Genomic DNA, 25,000 nt, shown 5'->3' on the forward strand with positions numbered 1-25,000 from the left:
TGAGCGTCATCTGGGTGATGATGGCCAGCATGATCTTCTCCGCCTTGGTGGGGTACGGGTTTTTCCGATGCTCGTGCAGCCAGGCTTTGAGCGGTGCCGTTGTTTCGCGCACCGCCGTCTTCCGGACGCCCATGTCATAACCCGCGTACCTGTGGACAGCGGTCAGCATGGGGTCACCTGACAGTCAGGGGAAGGAAGGAGGGAGGAAAGGAAGGGAGGATGAAGAAAAGAAAGAAAGGAAAGAAGAAATAAAGAAAGCAAGGAAGGAGGGAGAAAAGAAGGATGAAAGAAAGAGAGAAAAACATTTAAAGGATGAAAGAACGGAAGGAAGAAAGAAAGAAAGAAAGAAAGGAAGGAAGGAAAGAAGAAATAAAGAAAGCAAGGAAGGAGGGAGAAAAGAAAGATGACAGAAAGAAAGAAATGATGAAAGAAAGAAGAAAAGAAAACCATTTGAAGGATGAAAGAACAGAAGAAAGAAACAAAGAAAGAAAGAAAGGACGGAAGAACAATAGCAACCAAAATAAAATTTTAAACTTGAAGAAGAAGAAGAAGCAGGAAGAAGAAAATTACATAATGCGCCTTTCCATGTAAAGCATGCTCATTGCCTTGTGACACACAGTGCAAAGCACAACAGTAATGGTGAAAGCAATGAAACAAACTGCAACAGTTAAAATAACTAACTTTCGAACATCTATTTTTTCAAGATTATGAAAACAAAATGTCATCGTTTTTTGTTTGTTTGTTTGTTTGTTGTGTTTGTTGTGTGTGTGTGTGTGTGTGTGTGTGTGTGTGTGTGTGTGTGTGTGTTTACATAATGAGACTAAAAACTTCTGTTACTCTTCTACTATTACACTTATTCAGAACACTAAAGGCTTGAAACAGACAGAGAACATCACAAGGTGATAGACCCACAGGTAGGGGTGGTGTTGACAACACTAAAGGCTTCAGACAGACAGACAGACAGACAGACAGAGAACATGACAAGGTGATAGACCCACAGGTAGGGGTGGTGTTGACAACACTAAAGGCTTCAGACAGACAGACAGACAGACAGACAGACAGAGAACATCACAAGGTGAAAGACCCACAGGTAGGGGTGGTGTTGACAATACTAAAGGCTTCAGACAGACAGACAGACAGACAGACAGAGAACATCACAAGGTGAAAGACCCACAGGTAGGGGTGGTGTTGACAACACTAAAGGCTTCAGACAGACAGACAGACAGACAGAGAACATGACAAGGTGATAGACCCACAGGTAGGGGTGTTGTTGACAACACTAAAGGCTTCAGACAGACAGACAGACAGACAGACAGACAACATGACAAGGTGATAGACCCACAGGTAGGGGTGGTAGGCAGCTATGGCAGCAGCAGTGTAGGGACCTCCGAGGGGAATGGCCCGGGTGGACAGGTAGTCCTTGCTGACACCCGTGCCGCACAGAGGGTCCGAACCCAGAGCTCCCTGAAAACAGTTCGTCAGTCTTCGTCAGTCGTCATCATCATCCTCGCTTCTGTCCTCAAGTCATCGTCATAGCTACACTCATATAGTATTGTTATCGTCATTAGTAGTGGTAGTAATAGTATGTGATGATAGCATTATCAGTGGTAGTAGCAATAGCAGTAGTAGTACCAGTAGTAGTAGCAGTTGTTGCTGTACATTTTTATTGAACTTTCAAACCTCTCAAAGCGCTTTATGCTACAATAAGACGTCAGTCAGACACAATGCATACAAGAACACACAAACAGAGGCGCGCGCGCATACACACACACACACACACTCTCTCTCTCTCCCTCACACACACACACACACACACACCCTGGCAACCACAGCACAACGAACTCCAAGGCAAACAGCACACAGAAGACAGCACCAGAGAGAGAGAGAGAGACAGACAGACAGACAGACAGACAGACTCTCTCACCCTGGCAGCCACAGCAGTGAAGGGCGGCAGCGGAACCTGCACAGGTAAGCCCAACAGGGAGCTGGGGGAGGAGGTGGTGGTGGTGGAGGAGGTGGAGGAAGGAGGGGAGGGGCCCTTGGAGAGTGGGTGGGGGTGGGGGGCCCGCGGGGCAGGGTGGTGGGGGGGCAGGGCGTGGGGGTGGTGGGGGTGTGGAGCGGGTGGCGGCGGCAGGGAGGGGGAGGAGGGGTGGGGGTGGGGGTGTCCCCCCAGGTGACACAGACACAGCAGCCGTCCCGTGGCCTCCTCCCGAACCATCGGCTTTCCGTTGGGGCACACCCCGCCCTGAAACACACAGCTATGGTATAGTATTCACAGCTATGGTATAGTACTGGTATAGCACGGCATGTTGGGCACACCCCGCCCTGAAACACACAGCTATGGTATAGTATTCACAGCTATGGTATAGTACTGGTATAGCACGGCATGTTGGGCACACCCCGCCCTGAAACACACAGCTATGGTATAGTATTCACAGCTATGGTATAGTATTGGTATAGCATGGCATGTTGGGCACACCCCGCCCTGAAACACACACAGGGGTGCAAGTGGAAAAAAGTAGCAAGACTGAAGTCCGGTCTAGGGGGTCTGGGGGAGTGCCGTAAGCTCCCCCAGCGGGGTCCGGCCGCCAACACATTTCGTGCATTTTCCTGCTCTCTCAGGGCCTCTCAGAGTGCCTTTCAAGAAGAAAATATTTATATTTTTGGCAAGGAAAATTTATGGATTTTAGGTAATGCTTTTAATGGACTAAGTTTTTAAAATCAGATTTTAAGTATTATTAACCTTATGACTCATATGAGAGAAAGAGATTGCAGTGAGTCCTGATGAAAGTAACAAGCATACCTTCAATAGTGGCATTTCCCCCCTTACACTGGTTATATTACAGCTTACTAACAGTATCTTGTCTGGCAAATTAACAGAAGGAAAGCTTGATAAAAACAGTAACGTTTGTATAGCATGCATAACTTTTCAATTATTAGTATCTGAACATGACATGCAGAATAAAAGTTGTTAGTCATTGGATAAACAATAAAACAAAACAAATTTGGTGTGCTTTTGAGTGTTTGAGAGGCTTCTTACCTGTCAAAAACGTGGAAATTCTAGATGTGAAAACAGGTGGCTCAGAGTGGTGGACAGGAAAAAGTACTCCCAAGAGCTGCTTACAGTTTTAGCAATGTCAATAATGTTCCACAGAATCCCCAGAAAACATTTCAGCTGTGCAGTATGTAATAAAGTCATTGCATTTTACACAGGTGTCTACCAAGCAGGTAACCCAAGTAAGAATTGAAGTAGAGAACTTTCTTTTCACACCGAAGTCACTTACTGAAAGTATAAACAACACTAAAACAGTCACTGTCAACAGTATACCTATCATATAAAATTCGATGAACAATGAAAAAAAAATCAAAAGGTTTAGGAAATACAAATCAATTTGTAAGGAACTTCAGTTGTATCTGTGTGTGTGCCTCAAAGTTGATCAAGCCAACCTTTTATATATCTTTGTTTTAACTGGCAATTGAGATTATTTATTCAACTCTTGCTTTCTTTGAAAAGAACTGCCTGATGTCAGCTGACCCCCTTTTCTTCTGTGCTGTCAGAGAAGTGTTAGACATTCTTGGTCCATTAGTTTTGGGGAGACATGCGACAAAATGGTTTGGTCGCCAAACTCTTTCAACTCTTCCCATTCTTGTCCACATAATGCCTGGAACTGATCTGACCTCGCTGTCATTCTCAAAAATTCTGGGATGGAAAACCTTGTTCAAGTGATTTCTATTCAGCCCCTCTTCCCCATACTCCTCCAACCAATCATTCTGTATCTTGGGGTATATAGACATTAATGGTGTTTGAAGCACAGATGCTTTTGCATGGATTTGCCAAACTCCCATTTCTTTTCCTTGATGACACATGCTCGCCACTTCCTTCCGGAAAATGTCTTTGATTGTCAATGGAGATAAATCTTGCATCTCAAAAAAGTCAGAACTCATTGCATAAGCTTTAGACACAGAGAGACTGGTATAATGGTCCTCATGGGCTGCCATTTCAACAATAATTCTGGTTCGCAGTTCTTGGTGATGATCTTGAGTACCGTATGCAAGAACAGATACTGATCTTGGTAAACAGTTTCCATCTCCTGTTATTTCAACAGGTTCCAGATGATCTGGGGCATCCTCGGGGTAAAAATCCTTTGAGATTCTGTCAGCATGGTAAAGAGTGCTATCGAACTCTGAATACAGTCCTATACTGCTGGATTTGTAGGCTTCATGTTTCTCTGCTTTTACAGCAAGTACCTTTAAGTCATAAAATGAATGAGTTGCAGCATTCTGAAGTCTTGTTTGTAATGTTGTAAAAAAGCTTTTCCTTGCATTCACATCTGAGGGTTGGGATGGTTGAGTTGAGGGTGTGGGGTTGGGTGGTTGACTTGGCGGTCTGGATGGTTGAGTTGAGGGTGTGGGGTTGGGTGGTTGACTTGGCGTACTAAATGGTTGAGTTGAGGGTGTGGGATTGGATGGTTGACTTGGCGGTCTGGATGGTTGAGTTGAGGGTTTGGGATTGATTGGTTGACTTGGCGGTCTGGATGGTTGAGTTGAGGGTTTGGGATTGGGTGGTTGACTTGACGGTCTGGATGGCATACGCCCTGGGCCACATCTCACTTGATTTTGGCGCTTTTTTGTACTGTGGGCTCTTTGAACTTCTTTGGCATTACGAATTCTGTCTTCCAAGATATCCTTCTTCTTCTTTTTCTTCGAACTCTGGAAAGCCAAGTAAGTAGTGTAGGAGTTTGTTGTCATCATGCGCATCTTGTGCTTGATCTTCAATGTACAGCTTTTCTCTTTCAAGCTTTTAAGGGCAGATTTTGTCAATGCAACTGCTTCATAATTTTCTGGTTCAATCTTTGCTCGGTCACGCTCAATGATATCGTCCATTATATTGAAAGTTCCTTCTATGAGGGGTCCAGTAAAGACAGATAAGCATGCAGAGGCCAGTTTGGAGAGATAGGGGTACAAGGGCTCATTGCTGACTTCCTTCTTAAGTTCACTAATCTTGCCCCACCAATCAGTGTCAATTCTTTCATTGTCTCTATATGATGGAAGGTAGCCATCAAGTTTGGTATCGTTTACGTATTGCCGAGCTTCTTTCTGCAGTTCCCCTAACTCATCTTGCTGAATGACATTAGGCAGTAGTTGTGGGATATACCACTCTGTGTTTACTTTACTCGAACGAAATAGGGGCTGAAACAGTAATGTCTCTCCTCCCCCTTTCATTTTTTGTCCGTCCCGGGGACGGACTGCTTCTATGATTTTCCGTCCTAGGCGATTGTTTTCTCTCGGTAAAATACAGTTTAAGGGCTAAGTAACAGTGTGTGTGTGTGTGTGCCTCTCTCTCTCTCTCTCTCTCTCTCTCTCTCTCTCTCTCTCACACACACACACACACACACACACACACACACACACACAGACACAGACACACACACACATTCTCTCTGTTCTCGCTTTCCAACGAACAGTCCCATCCGGATTCCAGCGGCAAAAATGGGAGTCGTACACAGCGCGCGCGGCCAGACACAGCTGGCGCTGGCTTCAGTTTAGCTAAGCACTGGTCAACCAGTCAAGAGAGTTCCATCTTCCGGTGAATAGTTCAGTATTCAAGTTCCGACCAAAACTTTCCCGGACCAAAAGCATAGGGACAAAAAAAAAAAAAAAAAAAAAAAAAAAAAAAGCGAAATTTCATCAAGACGGAAATCCGTATGAGACGGAACCACTTGCACCCCTGCACACAGCTATGGTATAGTATTCACAGCTATGGTATAGTATTGGTATAGCATGGCATGTTGGGCACACCCCGCCCTGAAACACACAGCTATGGTATAGTATTCACAGCTATGGTATAGTACTGGTATAGCATGGCATGTTGGGCACACCCCGCCCTGAAACACACAGCTATGGTATAGTATTCACAGCTATGGTATAGTACTGGTATAGCATGGCATGTTGGGCACACCCCGCCCTGAAACACACAGCTATGGTATAGTATTGGTATAGCATGGCATGTTGGGGCACACCCCGCCCTGAAACACACACAGCTATGGTATAGTATTGGTATAGCATGGCATGTTGGGGCACACCCCGCCCTGAAACACACAGCTATGGTATAGTATTGGTATAGCATGGCATGTTGGGCACACCCCGCCCTGAAACACACAGCTATGGTATAGTACTGGTATAGCATGGCAGGGCACACCCCTCCCTGAAACACACAGCTATGGTATAGTACTGGTATAGCATGGCAGGGCACACCCCGCCCTGAAACACACAGCTATGGTATAGTACTGGTATAGCATGGCAGGGCACACCCCGCCCTGAAACACACAGCTATGGTATAGTATTCACAGCTATGGTATAGTACTGGTATAGCATGGCATGCTGGGGCACACCCCGCCCTGAAACACACAGCTATGGTATAGTACTGGTATAGCATGGCAGGGCACACCCCGCCCTGAAACACACAGCTATGGTATAGTACTGGTATAGCATGGCAGGGCACACCCCGCCCTGAAACACACAGCTATGGTATAGTATTGGTATAGTGTGGCATGTTGGGCACACCCCGCCCTGAAACACACAGCTATGGTATAGTATTGGTATAGTGTGGCATGTTGGGCACACCCCGCCCTGAAACACACAGCTATGGTATAGTATTGGTATAGTGTGGCATGTTGGGCACACCCCGCCCTGAAACACACAGCTATGGTATAGTATTCACAGCTATGGTATAGTACTGGTATAGCATGGCATGCTGGGGCACACCCCGCCCTGAAACACACAGCTATGGTATAGTATTGGTATAGCATGGCATGTTGGGGCACACCCCGCCCTGAAACACACAGCTATGGTATAGTATTCACAGCTATGGTATAGTACTGGTATAGCATGGCATGTTGGGCACACCCCGCCCTGAAACACACAGCTATGGTATAGTATTCACAGCTATGGTATAGAACTGGTATAGCATGGCATGTTGGGCACACCCCGCCCTGAAACACACAGCTATGGTATAGTATTCACAGCTATGGTATAGTACTGGTATAGCATGGCATGTTGGGCACACCCCGCCCTGAAACACACAGCTATGGTATAGTATTCACAGCTATGGTATAGTACTGGTATAGCATGGCATGTTGGGGCACACCCCGCCCTGAAACACACAGCTATGGTATAGTAATGGTATAGCATGGCATGTTGGGGCACACCCCGCCCTGAAACACACAGCTATGGTATAGTATTCACAGCTATGGTATAGTACTGGTATAGCATGGCGTGTTGGGGCACACCCCGCCCTGAAACACACAGCTATGGTATAGTACTGGTATAGCCTGGCAGGGCACACCCCGCCCTGAAACACACACAGCTATGGTATAGTACTGGTATAGCATGGCATGTTGGGGCACACCCCGCCCTGAAACACACAGCTATGGTATAGTATTGGTATAGCATGGCATGTTGGGGCACACCCCGCCCTGAAACACACACAGCTATGGTATAGTATTGGTATAGTATGGCATGTTGGGGCACACCCCGCCCTGAAACACACAGCTATGGTATAGTATTCACAGCTATGGTATAGTATTGGTATAGCATGGCATGTTGGGCACGCCCCGCCATGAAACACACAGCTATGGTATAGTATTCACAGCTATGGTATAGTATGGCATGTTGGGGCACACCCCGCCCTGAAACACACAGCTATGGTATAGTACTGGTATAGCATGGCATGGCAGGGCACACCCCGCCCTGAAACACACAGCTATAGTATAGTATTGGTATAACATGGCATGTTGGGGCACACCCCGCCCTGAAACACACAGCTATGGTATAGTATTCACAGCTATGGTATAGTACTGGTATAGCATGGCATGTTGGGGCACACCCCGCCCTGAAACACACAGCTATGGTATAGTATTCACAGCTATGGTATAGTATTGGTATAGCATGGCATGTTGGGCACACCCCGCCCGGAAACACACACAGCTATGGTATAGTAATGGTATAGTATGGCATGGCATAGTGTAGTATAGCATAGCATAGCATAACATGACATAGCACTGCACTGTGTTGTGTCGTATTGTATCGTATCGGACAGGTACAATAGCCGAGTGGTTAAAGCGTTGGACTTTCAATCTGAGGGTCCGGGTTCCAATCTCGGTAACGGCGCCTGGTGGGTTTAAGGGTGGAGATTTTTCCGATCTCCCAGGTCGACATAAATTATGTACAGACCTGCCTGTGCCTGAACCCCCTTCGTAAATATACGCAAGCAGAAGACCAAATACGCACGTTAAAGATCCTGTAATACATGTCAGCCTTCGGTGGGTTATGAAAACAAGAACATACCCAGCATGCACACCCCTGAAAACGGAGTATGGCTGCCTACATGGCGAGGTAAAAACGGCCATACACATAAAACCCCACTCGTGTACGTACGAGTGAACGCGGGAGTTGCAGCCTACGAACGAAAAAGAAGAATAATATCGCATCGTCGGCCAACTGGACGTCACCGGACGTGACTGGATTGGATTGCATCGTATCTTGTCGTACTACACTGCACTGCATTGTATAGCATTTCACTGCATTACATTGTAATCTTCTGCATTGCATTGCATTGTGTTCTATATCATTGCATTGCATTGTGTTCTATAGCATTGCATTGTGTTCTATATCATTGCATTGCATTGTGTTCTATAGCACTGCAGTGTATGCTGTTGCATTTTCAATTATTTTTCTTTTTTGTTGTATTGCGTTGTATTGTATTGCACTGCGTTGCACTACGTTTTTCTCTCAAACAGATTTCTCTGTGTGAAATTCACGTCATCAGTCTGAAAACACGTCACTATCATCTCTATCGTCACCTTCCTCAATGACGAGAATAATAATTATGTCACTGGTGCACACTTTTCATCCGGTTGTCATTAACGTCGGTGTACGTCATCATTGTTATCATCATCGTCAGTATCGTTATTGATTTCGTCATCGCTATCGTCAAACGTTTGTCACTAACGACGCAGTAATCCTGTCAGATCGGTATTGACGTCAACAACGTGATCGTTTCTTTATAGTCATCAGAACCAGCGAGACCAGAACGAAATCCTCAGCCTGTCACTGAATGTGACGTAGGGGTGTCAGCGTCACCACGGTCATGGCTTCAGAACGGGGAAAAGAAAAACATCAGCGCATTCCACACGAACCATAGAACGTCAGAAAAGAGGAAGACAGACAGAGAGAGAGACAGAGACAGAGCCAGACAGTGTGAGAGAAAGCTTGAGAAAGAGAGAAAACGAGAGAGAGAGAGAGAGAGAGAGAGAGAGAGAGAGAGGAGAGAGACAGACATACAGAGGAAGGACAGAGAGAGAGAGAGGAGGAGAGAGACAGACATACAGAGGAAGGACAGAGAGAGAGAGAGGAGGAGAGAGACAGACATACAGAGGAAGGACAGAGAGAGAGAGAGGAGGAGAGAGACAGACATACAGAGGAAGGACAGAGAGAGAGAGGGGGGGGAGGAGAGAGACAGACATACAGAGGAAGGACAGAGAGAGAGAGAGGAGGAGAGAGACAGACATACAGAGGAAGGACAGAGAGAGAGGGGGGGGAGGAGAGAGACAGACATACAGAGGAAGGACAGAGAGAGAGAGGGGGGGGAGGAGAGAGACAGACATACAGAGGAAGGACAGAGAGAGAGGGGGGGGAGGAGAGAGACAGACATACAGAGGAAGGACAGAGAGAGAGAGGGGGGGGGGAGGAGAGAGACAGACATACAGAGGAAGGACAGAGAGAGAGACGGAGGAGAGTGGAAAGGAGGCGGGTGAGAAAGAAACAAACAAAGAGACAGAGAGCTAGAGAGACAGACAGACAGACACAGGAGGCAAACACAGAAAAGACAGAGACAGCGAGAGAGACAAAGAGCTAGACAGACAGACAGACAGACAGGGGGAGAAATAGAGAGAGAGAGAGACAGAGAGCTAAAGAGACAGACAGAGGGAGAAAGAGAGACAGCGAGAGAGACAGAGAGCTAGAGAGACAGAGGGAGACGGGAGAGAGTCAGAACTAGAGAGACAGACGGACAGACAGAGGGCCACACAGACAAAGAAACAGACAGACAGAGGGCCACACAGACAAAGAAACAGACAGACAGAGGGCAACACAGACAAAGAAACAGACAGACAAACAGACAGAGGGCCACACAGACAAAGAAACAGACAGACAGAGGGCAACACAGACAAAGAAACAGACAGACAGAGGGCAACACAAAGAAACAGACAGACAGAGGGCAACACAAAGAAACAGACAGACAGAGGGCAACACAGACAAAGAAACAGACAGAGGGCAACACAGACAAAGAAACAGACAGACAGAGGGCAACACAGACAAAGAAACAGACAAACAGACAGAGGGCCACACAGACAAAGAAACAGACAGACAGAGGGCAACACAGACAAAGAAACAGACAGACAGAGGGCCACACAGACAAAGAAACAGACAGACAGAGGGCCACACAGACAAAGAAACAGACAGACAGAGGGCAACACAGACAAAGAAACAGACAAACAGACAGAGGGCCACACAGACAAAGAAACAGACAGACAGACAGAGGGCCACACAGACAAAGAAACAGACAGACAGACAGCCACACAGACAAAGAAGGCAGAAATTGGCAGAAAGACAAGAGAGAGAGGACAGGGGGGGGGGGGGGTAGGCTGGGGGGGGGAACAGAAGAGGGAGAGAGAGGGTGAGGGAGAGGTGGGAAAGAGGACACATAGGTGTCTGTGTGAAGGATCTGCCATCTGCTTGGTGCAGCACAACACCTTTCTGTGATTCACCACGTCCACACACACACACACACACACACACACACACACACTAATCGCAGTGCATAAAGACGGATCCGACCAGACGCGGGGTGCGCTGTCTCCTGCCCTACAAATCACACAGGATCGAATGAAGATGTTGACAAAGGTGACCTCGAGGTGTGAAGAAATTCACCTCACAATGGTGGTGGAGTGTGGTGAGGGGGGCTGGGGATGGGGGTGGGGGGTCATTCCTTTGACACCCTCCCCACTTCTCTGTCCCCGAATAGCACGACGAGTACAACAACAACAACAACAACAACATTAACAACACACACACACACACACACATTCATCGTCAATTTATCATCAACAACACACAACATCGTCACGTGTAAACCACACCATATAATACACACAGCACGAACCTTGTCCAGCAACAGAAGTACCGACCACATCTCCAACAGTAACAACAGCAACAATACCAACAATCCTCCGCAGAAGGTTGATAGCTGGTCAAACATTACCAACCAATCTTCAGCTCTTTCTGTCACTGTGGGTTTGACACAATTCGAAGGCTCCATCCTTTGGAATGAAACAAATAAAACCACAAAAAAAAACCCCACAAAACAAGACCTAAATTCCTTGCTCTCCAGAGTCTGTTACAGACTTACAGTGTACACACCCTCCCCTCACCCTGGCACCCTGGTAAATGCCGCTGTGTTTGGCTCCCGTGCACAACGAACTCACCGAAAAAACAACTAACAGGCTGACGACAGCTCAGCAAAGTCAGTTCAGCACGTCCCGGTGGAAAACAACACGTCACTTCATGCCTTCAGACAACTCACTGCCACCCCTGTCCCATGTCTGTAGCGACTCACAATGTCGCCAGACCTAAAATACATTGTCACCCGTGACAATCATTGTTTGCCGTGAGTGTTCAGGGGGAAAAAAAACAAAACCCATTTGCACGGGATATATGAAGTATGTGCTGCAACATTTGTGTGGGGGGGAGGGTTGGGGGGGGGGAGGTTGTTGTCTGCATGGCAACGTGAAAAACACCGAGAGAACACTGATGGACGCACAGGTGGAAGGGAAGAATAAAGAGGAGAGAAGACGACCAGTTCTGAGTAGAAACACACACACACACACACACACACAGAACAAACAAACGAACGAAATGTTATTTCAAGTTGGGAATGGAATAAGCATAGTGTGCATCCGGCCCTCTGGGCAAGAAAATTGAAGCGAGAGAGAGAGAGAGAGATAGACAGACAGACAGACAGACAGGTGACAGAACACCTCAAATTGTGGACCTGACCAGTGACGTAGGCCCCCAGCCAGCAGTGCCTTCAGTGACCACACAACACGTCACGGCAGGGGCAGAGCAGCGGGGAAGGGCCATCAGCCAGACCAGGAGACAAGGGAGTTATCTCCCTCCCCTCAACAAGGACTTTCCCCCCTTTCCACACGAGAAGCAGCTGCGCAAATAATGCGGTGTGTGTGTGTGTGTGTGTGTGTGTGTGTGTGTGTGTGTGTGTGTTAGTGTGTGTGTATGTGTGCGTGTGTGTGTGTGTGTGTGTGTGTGTGTGTGTGTGTGTGTGTGTGTGTGTGTGGAGAGAGAGAGAGAGAGAGAGAGAGAGAGAGAGAGAAAATGAGAAAGAGAGAAACAGACATACAGAAAAACAGACACTGTGTGACAGAGGCAGAGAAACATTATATATATGTGTGTGTGTAGAGAGAGAGAGAGGAGAGAGTGAGAGAGACAGACAGACAGACGGACAGACACAGACATGATACAGACAGACAGATAGACAGAAATATGATAACAAAACACCACACCAGCAGATTCCAGGCTAAAGCAAGGGGCGGCCAAAGCGGCAGGCATGCCGACCCAGAGTGGTCATTAACACAGTCCAACACACCCGCCAGCCACTGTCAGGACAGCCCGCACTCACCCTCACCACACAGGGGAGATAACACAGAGAAGCGAAAGTCACCGACAAGACCGAGCCACGGAGAAAAAAACCCCAAAAACAAAAAACAAAAACAAAACAAAAACAGCGTCATTAGACGGTGACGCCAGGCCTCAATTAGCCGTGTGACACACACATAGCGTCAGCCAATTGACATCGTCACGTTTAGCAGTCACCGCTTGTTCCAAGGAGGCAGAGGGTAACCTGATCTGAATAATGATCATAATAACAACTCAATAACTCTCTCTCCAAGGCAGCGCCCTGGGCTATCAATAGAAAGTATAGCGCTGTAAGCACTCAGCCGTCAGTGCTGAAGCACTAATTTGCAGCCAAAGAATGCCGCTCATGTACAACATGCATGCTTTACGGAATGCGGGGAGATGTTTATTGTCACTTTTGGAAACTGACATGTACATGATTACTTTTGTGTATCATTACTGCGGACAGAGAGAGAGAGAGAGAGAGAGAGAGAGAGAGAGAGGACAGACAGACAGACAGACAGAGACAGAGAAACAGAGAGAGACAGAGACAGAGAGTGTCTGCTTATGTTTTTATTTATTCATTTATTTATCTATTCATTTATCTATTTGCCTATTTCAAATTAATTCGTCCATTTATTGATTCACTTATTAATTCCTGTGTCTATATCATACCGCACTCTCTGACACTCAACACTTTCTCGATCACTGTTCTCGAAACACAATTTACAGAGGTGACGTGTTAACGGAGAACCAAAAATTAGTAGACAATACAGGAAGATAACCAATGAGCAAACGAACGAATGTCTAAATGAAAGAAATTTCGCTTCTTCTTTTCTTTCTCTTCGATGGTGGAAATAAATCAGATAAAAAGTTTCATTAAAAAACAAAAAAATCAATGTATTTGAAAATAACTCGACAGCCCCCCCCCCCCCCCTCCAAAAAATAAATAAATAAATAAAAATAAAAATGAATGAATAAATAATGATGAAATGAAACAAAAGGAAAAAAAAAACGAAAAAAATCTGATTCCAATTGCTGCCAGTCCACAGAGTGGGGTGTCCCTGTAAGAAGCCAGACAACCCCCCCCCCCTCCCCCCCGCTACCTCCCTCTCCCCCCACACTGTCCCCCGCCATCCCTCACCCCCCCCCCATCACCCCCTCCTCACCCCCCCCAGCTGAACAACAGTGCACAAAACGAGGAAACCCGAGCCAGGGGCACCAGTGACTGACAGTTAACGGGGATTAACGCAGTCCGCGAACCGCTGTATCGTCTCCACATAAAACGTGCAGGCGTCAGCGAGCCCATTACCGCGTGCAGATCTCGCGCTAACGTCCCAGTCCGCCCTTCACAAGGTCCGCATGAATGGCGCTAATCAGTCCCTGCTGTAAGGAGGAAAAAATCCTTCACCACTTCCCGACTCTGTGGCATTAAGGGCTACGATTATCTATTCATCGATCTCCCTTTGTCGACACTGAAAAAACACAGCTTCCTGTTCCACCCCTCTGTGCAGTCTGAACACACTGCAGGTATTTAGCTGACTGCTGGCATACCGCCACTGACAAGCCGTGGTTGACAGGTAACGAGCACTTACAGTCAGAGACAGTCTACATATCACGTTTAACCTCCATATCTGTTCACTTGTGCTGGCAGTCGCTTGTTAGCCAATTAACAGGGGCTATACTCATACAATCCGGTCAGGGTAAACAAAATTATCAACGTGTCTCGTGCGCTTGACAAATACCGCATACTGTTCAACTCAACAAAACAAACTGGAAATTAAATAAAACAGCGTGGATCATGGTTAGTCAGTATTGTAATAATTATAAAACCGTAGATGATCACCAGATCAACTGCACACAAGATCAAGCCGAGAGACATGAGCTACAAGCACAGTACTGGGAGACGAACCGACAAGTAAAGCGAAGTGCGAGAAAAGATAAAAGAACCTACATCGAGGAACTGACAGCAGAAGCTGAGAGTGCAGCAGGTCAGCGGAACATGAAGCGCCTGTATGAGATCACCAGGACACTCTCTGGGAAAAACAGCAACCCAAGCCGGCCCGTCAAGGACAAAGACGGAAACACCATCCTTGGCGAAGAACAGCAGAGAACAAGATGGGCGGAGCATTTCAAAGAAACGCTCAACCGACCAGCACCACCCGCCCCACCAGACATCCCGCCACCTACCAAGCTCCTCGACATCAACACCAACCCTCCCAGCAAGACCGAGATCGTCAAGGCCATCAAGTCCCTCAAGTCAGGAAAGGCAGCCGGCCCAGATGGAATTCCACCTGAAGCTCTGAAGGCCGACATCCAGACTTCAACTGAGATGCTGCACCCTCTCCTTTGCAAGATCTGGGAACAGGAGCGAGTGCCAAAAGACTGGAAAAGAGGACATCTTGTAAAGCTGCCAAAGAAAGGGGACCTTTCATCCTGCAACAGCTGGCGGGGAATCATGCTGTTGTCTATTCCGGGCAAGGTACTGAGCAGAATCATTCTTGAGAGACTGAAGAACGCTTTGGACAAGACACTTCGGGACGAACAAGCAGGCTTCCGACAAGATCGCTCGTGCACGGATCACATCGCAACCATGCGCATCATCATCGAGCAGTCCCTGGAGTGGCAGACCCCCCTGTACACAGTCTTTGTCGACTTTCAAAAAGCTTTTGACAGTGTCGACCGAGATGTCATCTGGAGACTGATGTACCACTATGGATTTCCACCAAAGTTTGTAAGCATCATCCAGCAAATGTACGAAGACGCCACCTGTCAAGTGATCCACGACGGGAAACTGACGGAACCTTTCAGTGTGCAAACCGGCGTCCGTCAGGGTTGTTTGCTCTCACCGACCATTTTCCTGATGGTGGTTGACTGGGTCATGAGGCAGTCTACAGCAGATCGGAGGACAGGCATCCAGTGGACTTTCACTAAACAGCTGGAGGACCTAGACTTCGCAGATGACATAAGTCTTCTCTCCCACAGGCAGCAAGATGCACAGGAGAAACTATGTCGTGTGGCAGAAGAAGCTGAGAAGACTGGACTCCAAATCAACATTGGGAAAACAGAGGTCATGAGGGTCAACAACAAGAAGCAAGATCCAGTGCAACTACACCAAGAGAACATCAAGGAGGTTGACAAGTTTGTCTACTTAGGCAGTGTTGTCAGCAAAGACGGGGGGACGGACGAAGACATCAAGAGCCGTATCAACAAAGCAAGACACGCCTTCAACACCCTTCGACCAATCTGGAGATCGACAGCCCTCTCAATCCGCAACAAGATCCGGATTTTTAACACCAACGTGAAGTCGGTTCTACTCTATGGCTCAGAGACGTGGAGAGTGACAAAGACCAGCACCCACAAGCTTCAGACATTCACCAACAGATGTCTAAGAAACATCCTGAACATCAGATGGCCAGAGGTTGTCTCCAATGAAGAACTTTGGAACATGACAAAACAGGCCCCACTGGAGACGGAAATCAAGAAACGGAAATGGGGATGGATAGGCCATACACTACGCAAGCCTGCAACAAACATCACAAGACAGGCTCTTGATTGGAACCCACAGGGGAAAAGGAAAGTTGGCCGTCCGAAGCAGACCTGGCGGAGAAGCATTGAGGCAGAGACAAGGGCGGCCGGAATGACGTGGGCTGAACTGAAGAAGACCAGCCAGAGCCGGGTGCGTTGGAGGAGTGTTGTTGCGGCCCTATGTTCCCCAAGGAATCAAGAGGAATAAGTCAAAAGTAAGTCAAGATGATCGCTTTTTTTTTATTTTTTTTTTTTTAACGTGTCCATCAGAACAGCAGAGGAGACAACTACTGTCCATTATCTGGGCTAGAATTTGTTTACAGTGGAGAGTGTCTTGCCCAAGTGACACGTCCAGTCTCTCGGCCAAGGGGGCTTTAGGACAGTCGACGTTAGGATGGTCCCCACTGGCCAAACTATCCCCCAAGGCTGAGCACCAAGGCCCAGTGCAATCTGGCCTCTTTGTTTGAGAGTTACACTCCTTTAGAATTGACTAAATTAAAAAACAACTCAGCTGTAAATGACTTCGCACTGTTCCTTTCTCCCGCCCTTCCTTCTTTTCACACACACACACACGCACACACGCTCACACACACACACACGCTCACACACACACACACAACACACACACACTCACACAGATACACGCGCGCGCGCACGTGTCTGTGTGTGTGTGTGCGTGTGTGTGTGTGTGTGTGTGTGTTGGCAAAAGCTAAAATTAAATCGACAAAGTTGCCTTGCTGTAATGTTTAAATCAGAAGAAAATTAAATGTACAACTTTTCTGAATAAAAAGGAATGCAAATATTATATATATATATATATATATATATATATATATATATATTCCTACAGTCTGAAAACCAAAGCAATATTCCCAGATAAAGTGGAGGACAGTGACCCAAAAATCCATTATTCCATGACTAAAACAGGCATGCTGTTCCATAACAGTGGCCAGAAATATGAACGTAACAAACGAATGGCATCGGTGGAAGAGGTAGCAGTGATATACAGTTTTTTTGGTTGGTTGTGGTGGGGTGGGGAGGCTGACGAGCATACGTTTAAAAAAAAAGATTAAAAAAAAAAATATATCAAAAAGACCCACTCTCTCACGTCCCTGTGAGAATCCGTCAACAAAATGAGTCACAACCAGGAACAGTCTCAAGTCCCGTACTTCAACAGAGGACACATGCAGTCAGCAACCACCACCTCAACACGGAGACTTCATCAACAATGTCAAAACCAAACATTTGAAACAGCCATCGAGACTTGATCGAACATTAGAAATTGATATAACAAAGTGGGAATAAAAGAGAAAAAAAAATCATTTCTGTACGTCAGTGTCATCCCGTGAGCACAGCAACAAAGCGGAAACTCGAGGACAGGTTTTTACGTGCCTGGTTGACTTGAAACGAACCAAGAAATGAGACAAAGAAAGGGACAACTACGTTAAGGAAGCAAGAAACAAACAAAGAAACACAAAGAAACAGAATATAAAAAAGAAGACTGACAAGAAGACAGACAAAGGAAACAAAGAGAGGACAGAACAGAGAAAAATGTTTCCACGGATAAGTCTTTTTTCCCTCAACATTTTTTTTTTATTTCTATTTCCTGCTTCTTTTTATTTTATTTTATTTTTACAGTGAGTTATAGTGGTGCACGACGTAGACACCATCTCCAGTGACATGACGAAGGCCTGTCTCACACGTTACACTGCTACCAACAGAACGACTCCACATTCAGACGGGCAGCAGAAACGATGATTTTTATGTTGGGTGGAAAGAATTCCAACTCACGAAAGTTTTACCGGCTGGCTTGGCGCTCAACCAACTCAGGCTTTTAAAAAAAATTATTTATTTATTTATTTATTTATTTATTTATTTTTCTTCTCTTTTTCACAAGCACGATCTGTACATTACTGACAGCCCAGGAATTAAAAAAAAAAAAAAAAAGGGGACTGGCAGATGATAATATTCATGATTCAGAAACACGGACTAGTGTCACTGACAGACATTTACCAGAAATAAAATAATTTAAAGAAGAAAAATGAACGAAAAAAGAAAAGACTGTAAACACATGTTTCTTTCCTTTTTGTGTGTGTGTCAAATCGCGCCACCAAAACATACACTCACTGTATACAGCTACAAACAATTCGTAGAAACGCCAATTCCGTGTAAAATGACGCACAGTTCTTTTCCATACGTTGAGCGTAAATCCATGGACAAAAAATACAGATAATAATAATAATAATAATGGTAAAATAATAATAATAAACAGAATTTTAAACATCTCCGTATTCAGGAAGACCACACCCAAAGCATCAGAGGTGAAAAGACACGGCACTAACCAGGTGAACACAGTGACAGTACATCAGTTCTCCCGTCCACAAGCACCAACCAAGATGGAGTCATTCCCCTTGTACGTCTTTCCGCCTTCATGTGAACACAGACAGTGACACAGGGGCACACTTTCCACACTTTATATACCCTCCCGTCAGCCCCACCCAGCCACACTGTTTGTGCAATAGCAATTCCCCCCACACACCACCACCCCCCCACACGCCAAACCCCCCACATACACATCCCACGCTGCCTCAACTGTATCTCTTTCTCTCTTAACTTCCTGACGTGTTTTTCGCTCAAATGTTTTCACTGAAGAAAAACATGAAGTGGTGCATGTAGTAATTGTTTGTTAACTGCAGACAAAGAAACCCGTGGGTGCTTTCTATTGCTGTTGCAACAGTCTTTGTGGGCCGTTGTGTGTGCTCGCCATGTGATGAGAGTGAGGGGGGGGAGAGGGGAGAGACAGACGTGACTGGGTGGGGCCTTCACTGCCGGGGGGTCTTCTGGCGGAGGTCAGGCCGCCTGGGGTGCCACAGCCTTCCACGGTGAAGTTTGTCAACACGGAACTGTCATGGGTGGTGAATAAGCCCTTGACAGCGGCCAGAATGCGGTGTTTACAGTTCATCAGCACGGAGACAGGCACTGCACAAAGACGGTTCCCATTCGTGGCGTCCTGCTTCTGTCCACCCAGACGTCACCCACGCTCCTAGCGGACAAGTTCTCATTAAGCTTCCGGTAAACAGAGACCTCCGTTTTCTTCCACAACCCTTGGGCACGTCCCTATCACCAACAAGAGTGCTCCAGCCACTCAGTGACTTCCCCCTGCATGACCAACACCGGACAGGACGACACAACTAACCAGTTACAACACGAACAATAACTGTTGTCCGCTTCAGGTGTGAGAACTGTTTCTCCCAGCCACCACTTCCCACAGACTGTGCCCGACACCCCGCACCCTGGTCTGCCCGACACCCCGCACCCTCTGCAGTCTGGCTTACTGATAACAAACACGTCTGTGTCTTGGTTCAGAGCAAAGCTCCTTTCTTCTACGTGGGTCTACGGTTGGACATACTTCTTTACGTTCACACTTCACTGCAAAACTCGTCTTCCAAAAACATTACTTTAGACAGCAGAGCAAAACTGTCAGTACAAGACTCCGTACTTGTTAAATTTGATTTGAACAAAGCGATGTCTTGACACTGTCAAGTTATGTCATTGCACACCAATTGCGATTTTATATTTAAATCAGGAAAGCTGTTAAAGTTCACTGACTGAAAAAGAGGGGAAACACTGACAAACAACAACAGCAAAATCAACAACAGAAAAAAAATGACGATTCCCCATGATAGCAAGTTCTCGGGTTGCCATTTAGCACGTGCATTGTGTACTTTGATCTGTCCCCTTCCCTCCTGCAACAATTAAAACAATCCAAATCATCACTTCATCCTTCAAAAAAGCAATCCAGTATTTTCTATTTCAAATTCTTTCTTAGAAATTTCGGGACGCGTGTATACAGCGTTGCTAAATTAACGTTATCACTCGATTTTTTTTTAAGTAAATAAAATTGAAACAGAGCTTGCATCATAGTTACCGTTTCGGACTGGTCGTCTGTAAAATGAAAAATAAAATCCAGTATGTACAGTTCGTAAAAAAATGATAGTCTATATTGTTTTATGTGTGATCATTTTATGATCCATTACCAGTTTCATTCAAACACGTTTATTGGATTTCTACATCGAAATTCTATAATGTCACATGAACAATCACTTTTAATGGTTGATACACTAGTAATTTAGTAATTTACAAGAAGATACCAAGACGAAGTGGTGTGTGTGTGTGTGTGTGTGTGTGTGTGTGTGTGTGTGTGTGTGTGTGCGTATTGCTATAACTGTTTCCTAACCTGTTCCATGGTGAAATTACACTCCGATGCGAACATGTGTACAAAGTTAGACAATTGATGTTGGTTACGGGGGTCAGTCTTCAGGAGTTCCTGCCCTTGATGGTGAGCCAGCATCTCACCTGTTCTGTCCAGGAAATCCGGCCACAAAAGATGAATGTCCGCAGATGTGTCCGAAAGGCCCAAGCTGTACCTGTGTGGGATTCCCAAAGCCAGGACATCGTGGTTTCAGACTGACAGCCCATTGACTGGCTGGTTCAGTTCTGTTCAGTTTCTTAACGAGGCGTCACTGCGTTCGGACACATCCACATACGCCACATCACATCTGCTAAGCAGATGCCTGACCAGCTGTGTAACCCAACGCGCTTAGTCAGGCCTTGAGGAAAAAAAGTGGGGTTTTTTTTTCACTCACACCGTCAGTCTTTCGGGGCGTTCTTCTTACATTTATTTATTTATTTATTTGCTCATATATTTATTAAGACGTCATCCTTTTGCACATATTCTTGAAGCTCTATGCACTTTAGGGAAAAATTCAGACCAAACTTCTGCTTAGAGGTAAGTCTGGTTTACTCTTAAAATTCCAGGTCCACACTGTTAATCACTGAACAGAAAACAGACAACACACCTCGCGACATGCTGACGGATAAAGAATCAACAGTTTTAACTGAAAATTATCTTTTTTTTTCAAAACGTACAAGAAATTGTTCTACAAAAATAAGGCAGTAAACTTTTCTTTTCAACAACTGTGAAATTCGATGTGTGTGTGTGTGTGTGTGTGTGTGTGTGTGTGTGTGTGTGTGTGTGTGTGTGTGTGAAGTGCATCAAAATCAATAACGCATTTTAAACTTCCTTGCTCTGTTGGAACATAAATCTTGTCAGAAAAAGAGAGAGAGAGAGAGAGAGAGAGAGAGAGAGAAGACTGAATGAAAGAATAGCTGACTGAATGAATAAACGTGATGTAGAGGGAAGAAAAGGAATATGACAATTGAGGAAAGAAACATTTAGAAATAAAGAGAGAGAGAAAGCCTTACTGTTTGAAAAGAAATATCGGACTATTCCCTGATAGCGGATCGACATCGAAAACCTCACATTTCTTTTTTATTTCTGATTTCATTTAAGATGTTTGCCTTCTTATTTGCTTTCATTTGATCATACTTTAAAACATTTACTTATTGGTATATTTTGCTTCATCATAAGCATGACAGTTATCTTCTTTATTTTTTCCCCCGCAGATAAGGTGTAGCGTGCATGGATCAGCCCGCACGTTCTGACGCCTCTTCGGAACTGAAAGTGAAACAGTTCACTGCCTGGTGACGGGAAGGTGGACACTGTTAACACCCCCCCCCCCTCCACCCTGCCTTTGTCAAGACCGAACTTTTTTTTTTTTTTTTTTTTTCTTTTTTTTAACGATGGATGACCGATATTGTTTTGTTTTGTCATAATTTTAATCAAAGAGTCAGCCGTTTTCAATGACGAAGCCGTTATCATAATTAAAAAAAAATTATTATCATTATTAGCAGTTGTAGTAGTAGTAGTTGTTGTTTTTGTTGTTGTAGCAGTAGTATCATATATCATTATCATTATTACTATCATCATTATCACTGTTGGAGAATCAATGTCCTGGTGGCACAGGGTCCGACAAACGAATAAGTGTCCCGAGTTCGATTCCCAGACTCACGGTGATTTCCACTTTCCCTTTCCTATCCGCTTGACCTTGAGTGGAGTAGTCCTTTGGGTGACGCGTCACATGGAGATCCAGCACGCAGTGTGCACTGAATGCACGTGAAACAACACAAGGAAACACAAGTTGTCCCGGGCAAAATTCGATAGAAACTCAATATCTAGACAGTATGCAGATAGGAAAAGAAGAAAAAAGAGAAGAAAAAAGTGGCACTGCGCAATGGCTACGCACTCAACTCGGGGGGGGGGGGGGGGGGGGAGGGAACATCCTGACTTTCACACAGTGTGAGCTGTTCCGTCAAGAAAATAATTCATTCCAGTCCTGCCCTCGTATTATTATTTTATTTATTATTATATTTGTTATTATTATTATTATCATCATCATCATTTAGCTAGTTAGTTTCAGGTGAACGATATGAATCTTTTTATTTATTTAAAACAATTATCTTGTGTGTGTGTGTGTGTGTGTGTGTGTGTGTGTGTGTGTGTGTGTAAAAACTACTACTGAAGTCACACTGAGCTTTTCATGCCCCATCCCTGTTCGCAAGAGACGACTTGGCCGAGTTTGATTAAATAACTAGATAAAGATAAAATGAAGCTTTTTGTCCTTGTCTCTGTGGATTAAATCCACCCCGTACACCCCTCCCCTCGATATCGGTATCTCTTCCCACACATCTCTCTACACACACATGTAAAGAATCTATCAGTACTTAGTCAAGACGGTCTGTTGAAGAGTCGGGGGAGGGGGGGGGGGTCCGCGGGGAGAAGGGGGTTGGGGGGGGGGGGGGGCACAGAGTGCACACTGTGTACACATCAACTCCTGCCTGCAGACATGACATATTGACAAGTAACCAGCTGCTCTGTCTCTGCGGGCTGGTCGATGCCGACCATAGCACTTACCTGTGATCACCTGCTGCAGGTAAACGTTTTCACTTCCTCCTCATTACGCCTGTCTTTTAGCTGTTCAGGTAATGTGTCTAGCACCAAGCGTGAAGGTGCACACACACACACACACACACACACACACACACGTGCGCGTGTTTTTTTATGTGCATAAACGTTCAATTGAAACACACACACATACACACGCGCGCGCGCGTATCCCTACAAGCTCTAATTGTGATAAACAATCAAAGTGCAACACGCACGTGCGTGCGCGCACACACACAGTAATACACATACGAAGCGGGCGCACGAACGCAAATTGACGATCGCTCACATGGTCAGTGGTAAACAGACGCCAGTTTCGCTTGGTGTTCTGCATCGCTAAATCGACGCTTTTGTTTCGTTACCTTTTAAACTTTTTTTTAAAATATTTTTTTTAATAAAGATTATGCTAATTAATGTCACACATTCTGGACAGGCAGACGGATAGACAGACATGGAAAACAGACAGAGATAGAGAAAGAGATACACAGATAGAGGTCGCTTGTGCAGCATGCACTTAGCGCACGAAAGAGATCCCACGGCAGCGAAAGACTTGTCCATGGCAGAACTTTGCAGTAAACTCCATTTGATAGTTTACAACAATGGCAGACTGAATATGAAAAAAATGTGGCGCTGCACTGTGGCGACACGCTCTCCCCTGGAAAGCAGTCTGACTGTTGACAGAGATGTGTTGTGACAAAACGTAACTCAATACAATGCAATACAATGCAATTAGAACAAAGCGCAACAAAAACAAGCAGAGACACGATACTGGGAAGTAGTAACACACGGTCAGACAACGTTACACACCATCACCACCACCAGGACACGCCACCACCACCACCACCACCAGGACACGCCACCACCACCACCACCACCACCAGGACACACCACCACCACCACCACCACCAGTGCACAGAGATGCACGCCCTGTAGCAGCGTCGTGACACACTGTCTTACCCGTGTGGGTGACCCACCCTCTCCAAACCCGCTGGCTGGGAACTGCGGAGGTAGGTTAAGAGTTTGGTGAAACATGGCTTCTTTCACGACACCCGAACCACTGACACGGCAGGTAAAACTGGTGCACACAGTCAACAACTTGTCGCTTCAAGTTCACCACACGATTAAAGCATAACATCAATGTGTCAACGTCAGTTGGGCAAAGGACCGGCAGTGACCTCTTGTCTCACTACTCTGAGAGGATTCTCTAACCCGCTGTTTGGGTGATCCTCGTCAGGTCAACACACCAGACACTGACAGGTCTGTTGGAGAACTCGATCCGAAACATCGCTCCCTCGTTTGCGCTCGTTCCGATCGATAAAATACTGTCGAGGGACACTTGAACTCGACGATCGACGATCACCACCCACGTGATACTTGCAGAGTTCGTCGTCCGTCAGGCCAGGTATTGACTGCACTGTCTTCCCTGTCGTTTGTCGGAAAACAACAATGATACACACCAGAACACAAGTTATTGTAAGACTGCTGATGACCCAGATGATGAACTAAACGTTGGCCAACGGAGCTGGGACGTTATTCTTGCAGTGTGAAATCTTCACCCAGGCACAGCTGAGTCACGGGAGGACACAGCGCCAGTTACACAGTCACCAAACTTCGAAAACAGCAGGAGGTACACAGCCGTTCGTTGTCACACTATCGTCAGCTCGATCTTTCATCTCAGTCAGCTAAATCAACTCAAACAAACAAAACAACAGTTGGGAACGTGCACACTACGAACACCAAACGCTCCATCAAGCTGCGAACTCCCCAGCAGAGCCTCTTGAACCTCTATCAGTCAGCAGTGCTCAGATTAACGAACGTTGTTTTATCAAATAGCACCCTAACCCCTGCAGCTCACGGCTGGTGGACGATTGAAGAAACACT

General features: G+C 46.0%; 1 protein-coding gene across 2 annotated transcripts in view; it reads right to left on the minus strand.

The window, feature by feature from the left end:
• Positions 1 to 25,000, minus strand: part of LOC143285672 (uncharacterized) — a 31,714-nt gene that overhangs the window by 6,711 nt on the left and 3 nt on the right. Inside the window, exons 1-4 of one of the 2 annotated variants that reach the window (XM_076593069.1) lie at positions 24,077 to 25,000; positions 1,925 to 2,245; positions 1,343 to 1,464; positions 1 to 149 (exon numbers count right to left, since the gene is read on the minus strand). The exon at positions 1 to 149 is cut by the window's left edge and continues 5 nt beyond it; the exon at positions 24,077 to 25,000 is cut by the window's right edge and continues 3 nt beyond it. In XM_076593069.1, coding sequence (XP_076449184.1) covers positions 1 to 149; positions 1,343 to 1,464; positions 1,925 to 2,245; positions 24,077 to 24,151 — 667 coding nt within the window. In that variant the 5' untranslated portion in view covers positions 24,152 to 25,000. Of the gene's footprint in view, positions 150 to 1,342; positions 1,465 to 1,924; positions 2,246 to 18,617; positions 18,724 to 24,076 lie in introns of those variants that run through there. The other variant, XM_076593070.1, reaches the window with a different exon arrangement.

Source organism: Babylonia areolata, chromosome 9, assembly GCF_041734735.1.
Source record: "Babylonia areolata isolate BAREFJ2019XMU chromosome 9, ASM4173473v1, whole genome shotgun sequence".
Classification (NCBI taxonomy): Eukaryota; Metazoa; Mollusca; class Gastropoda; order Neogastropoda; family Buccinidae; genus Babylonia; species Babylonia areolata.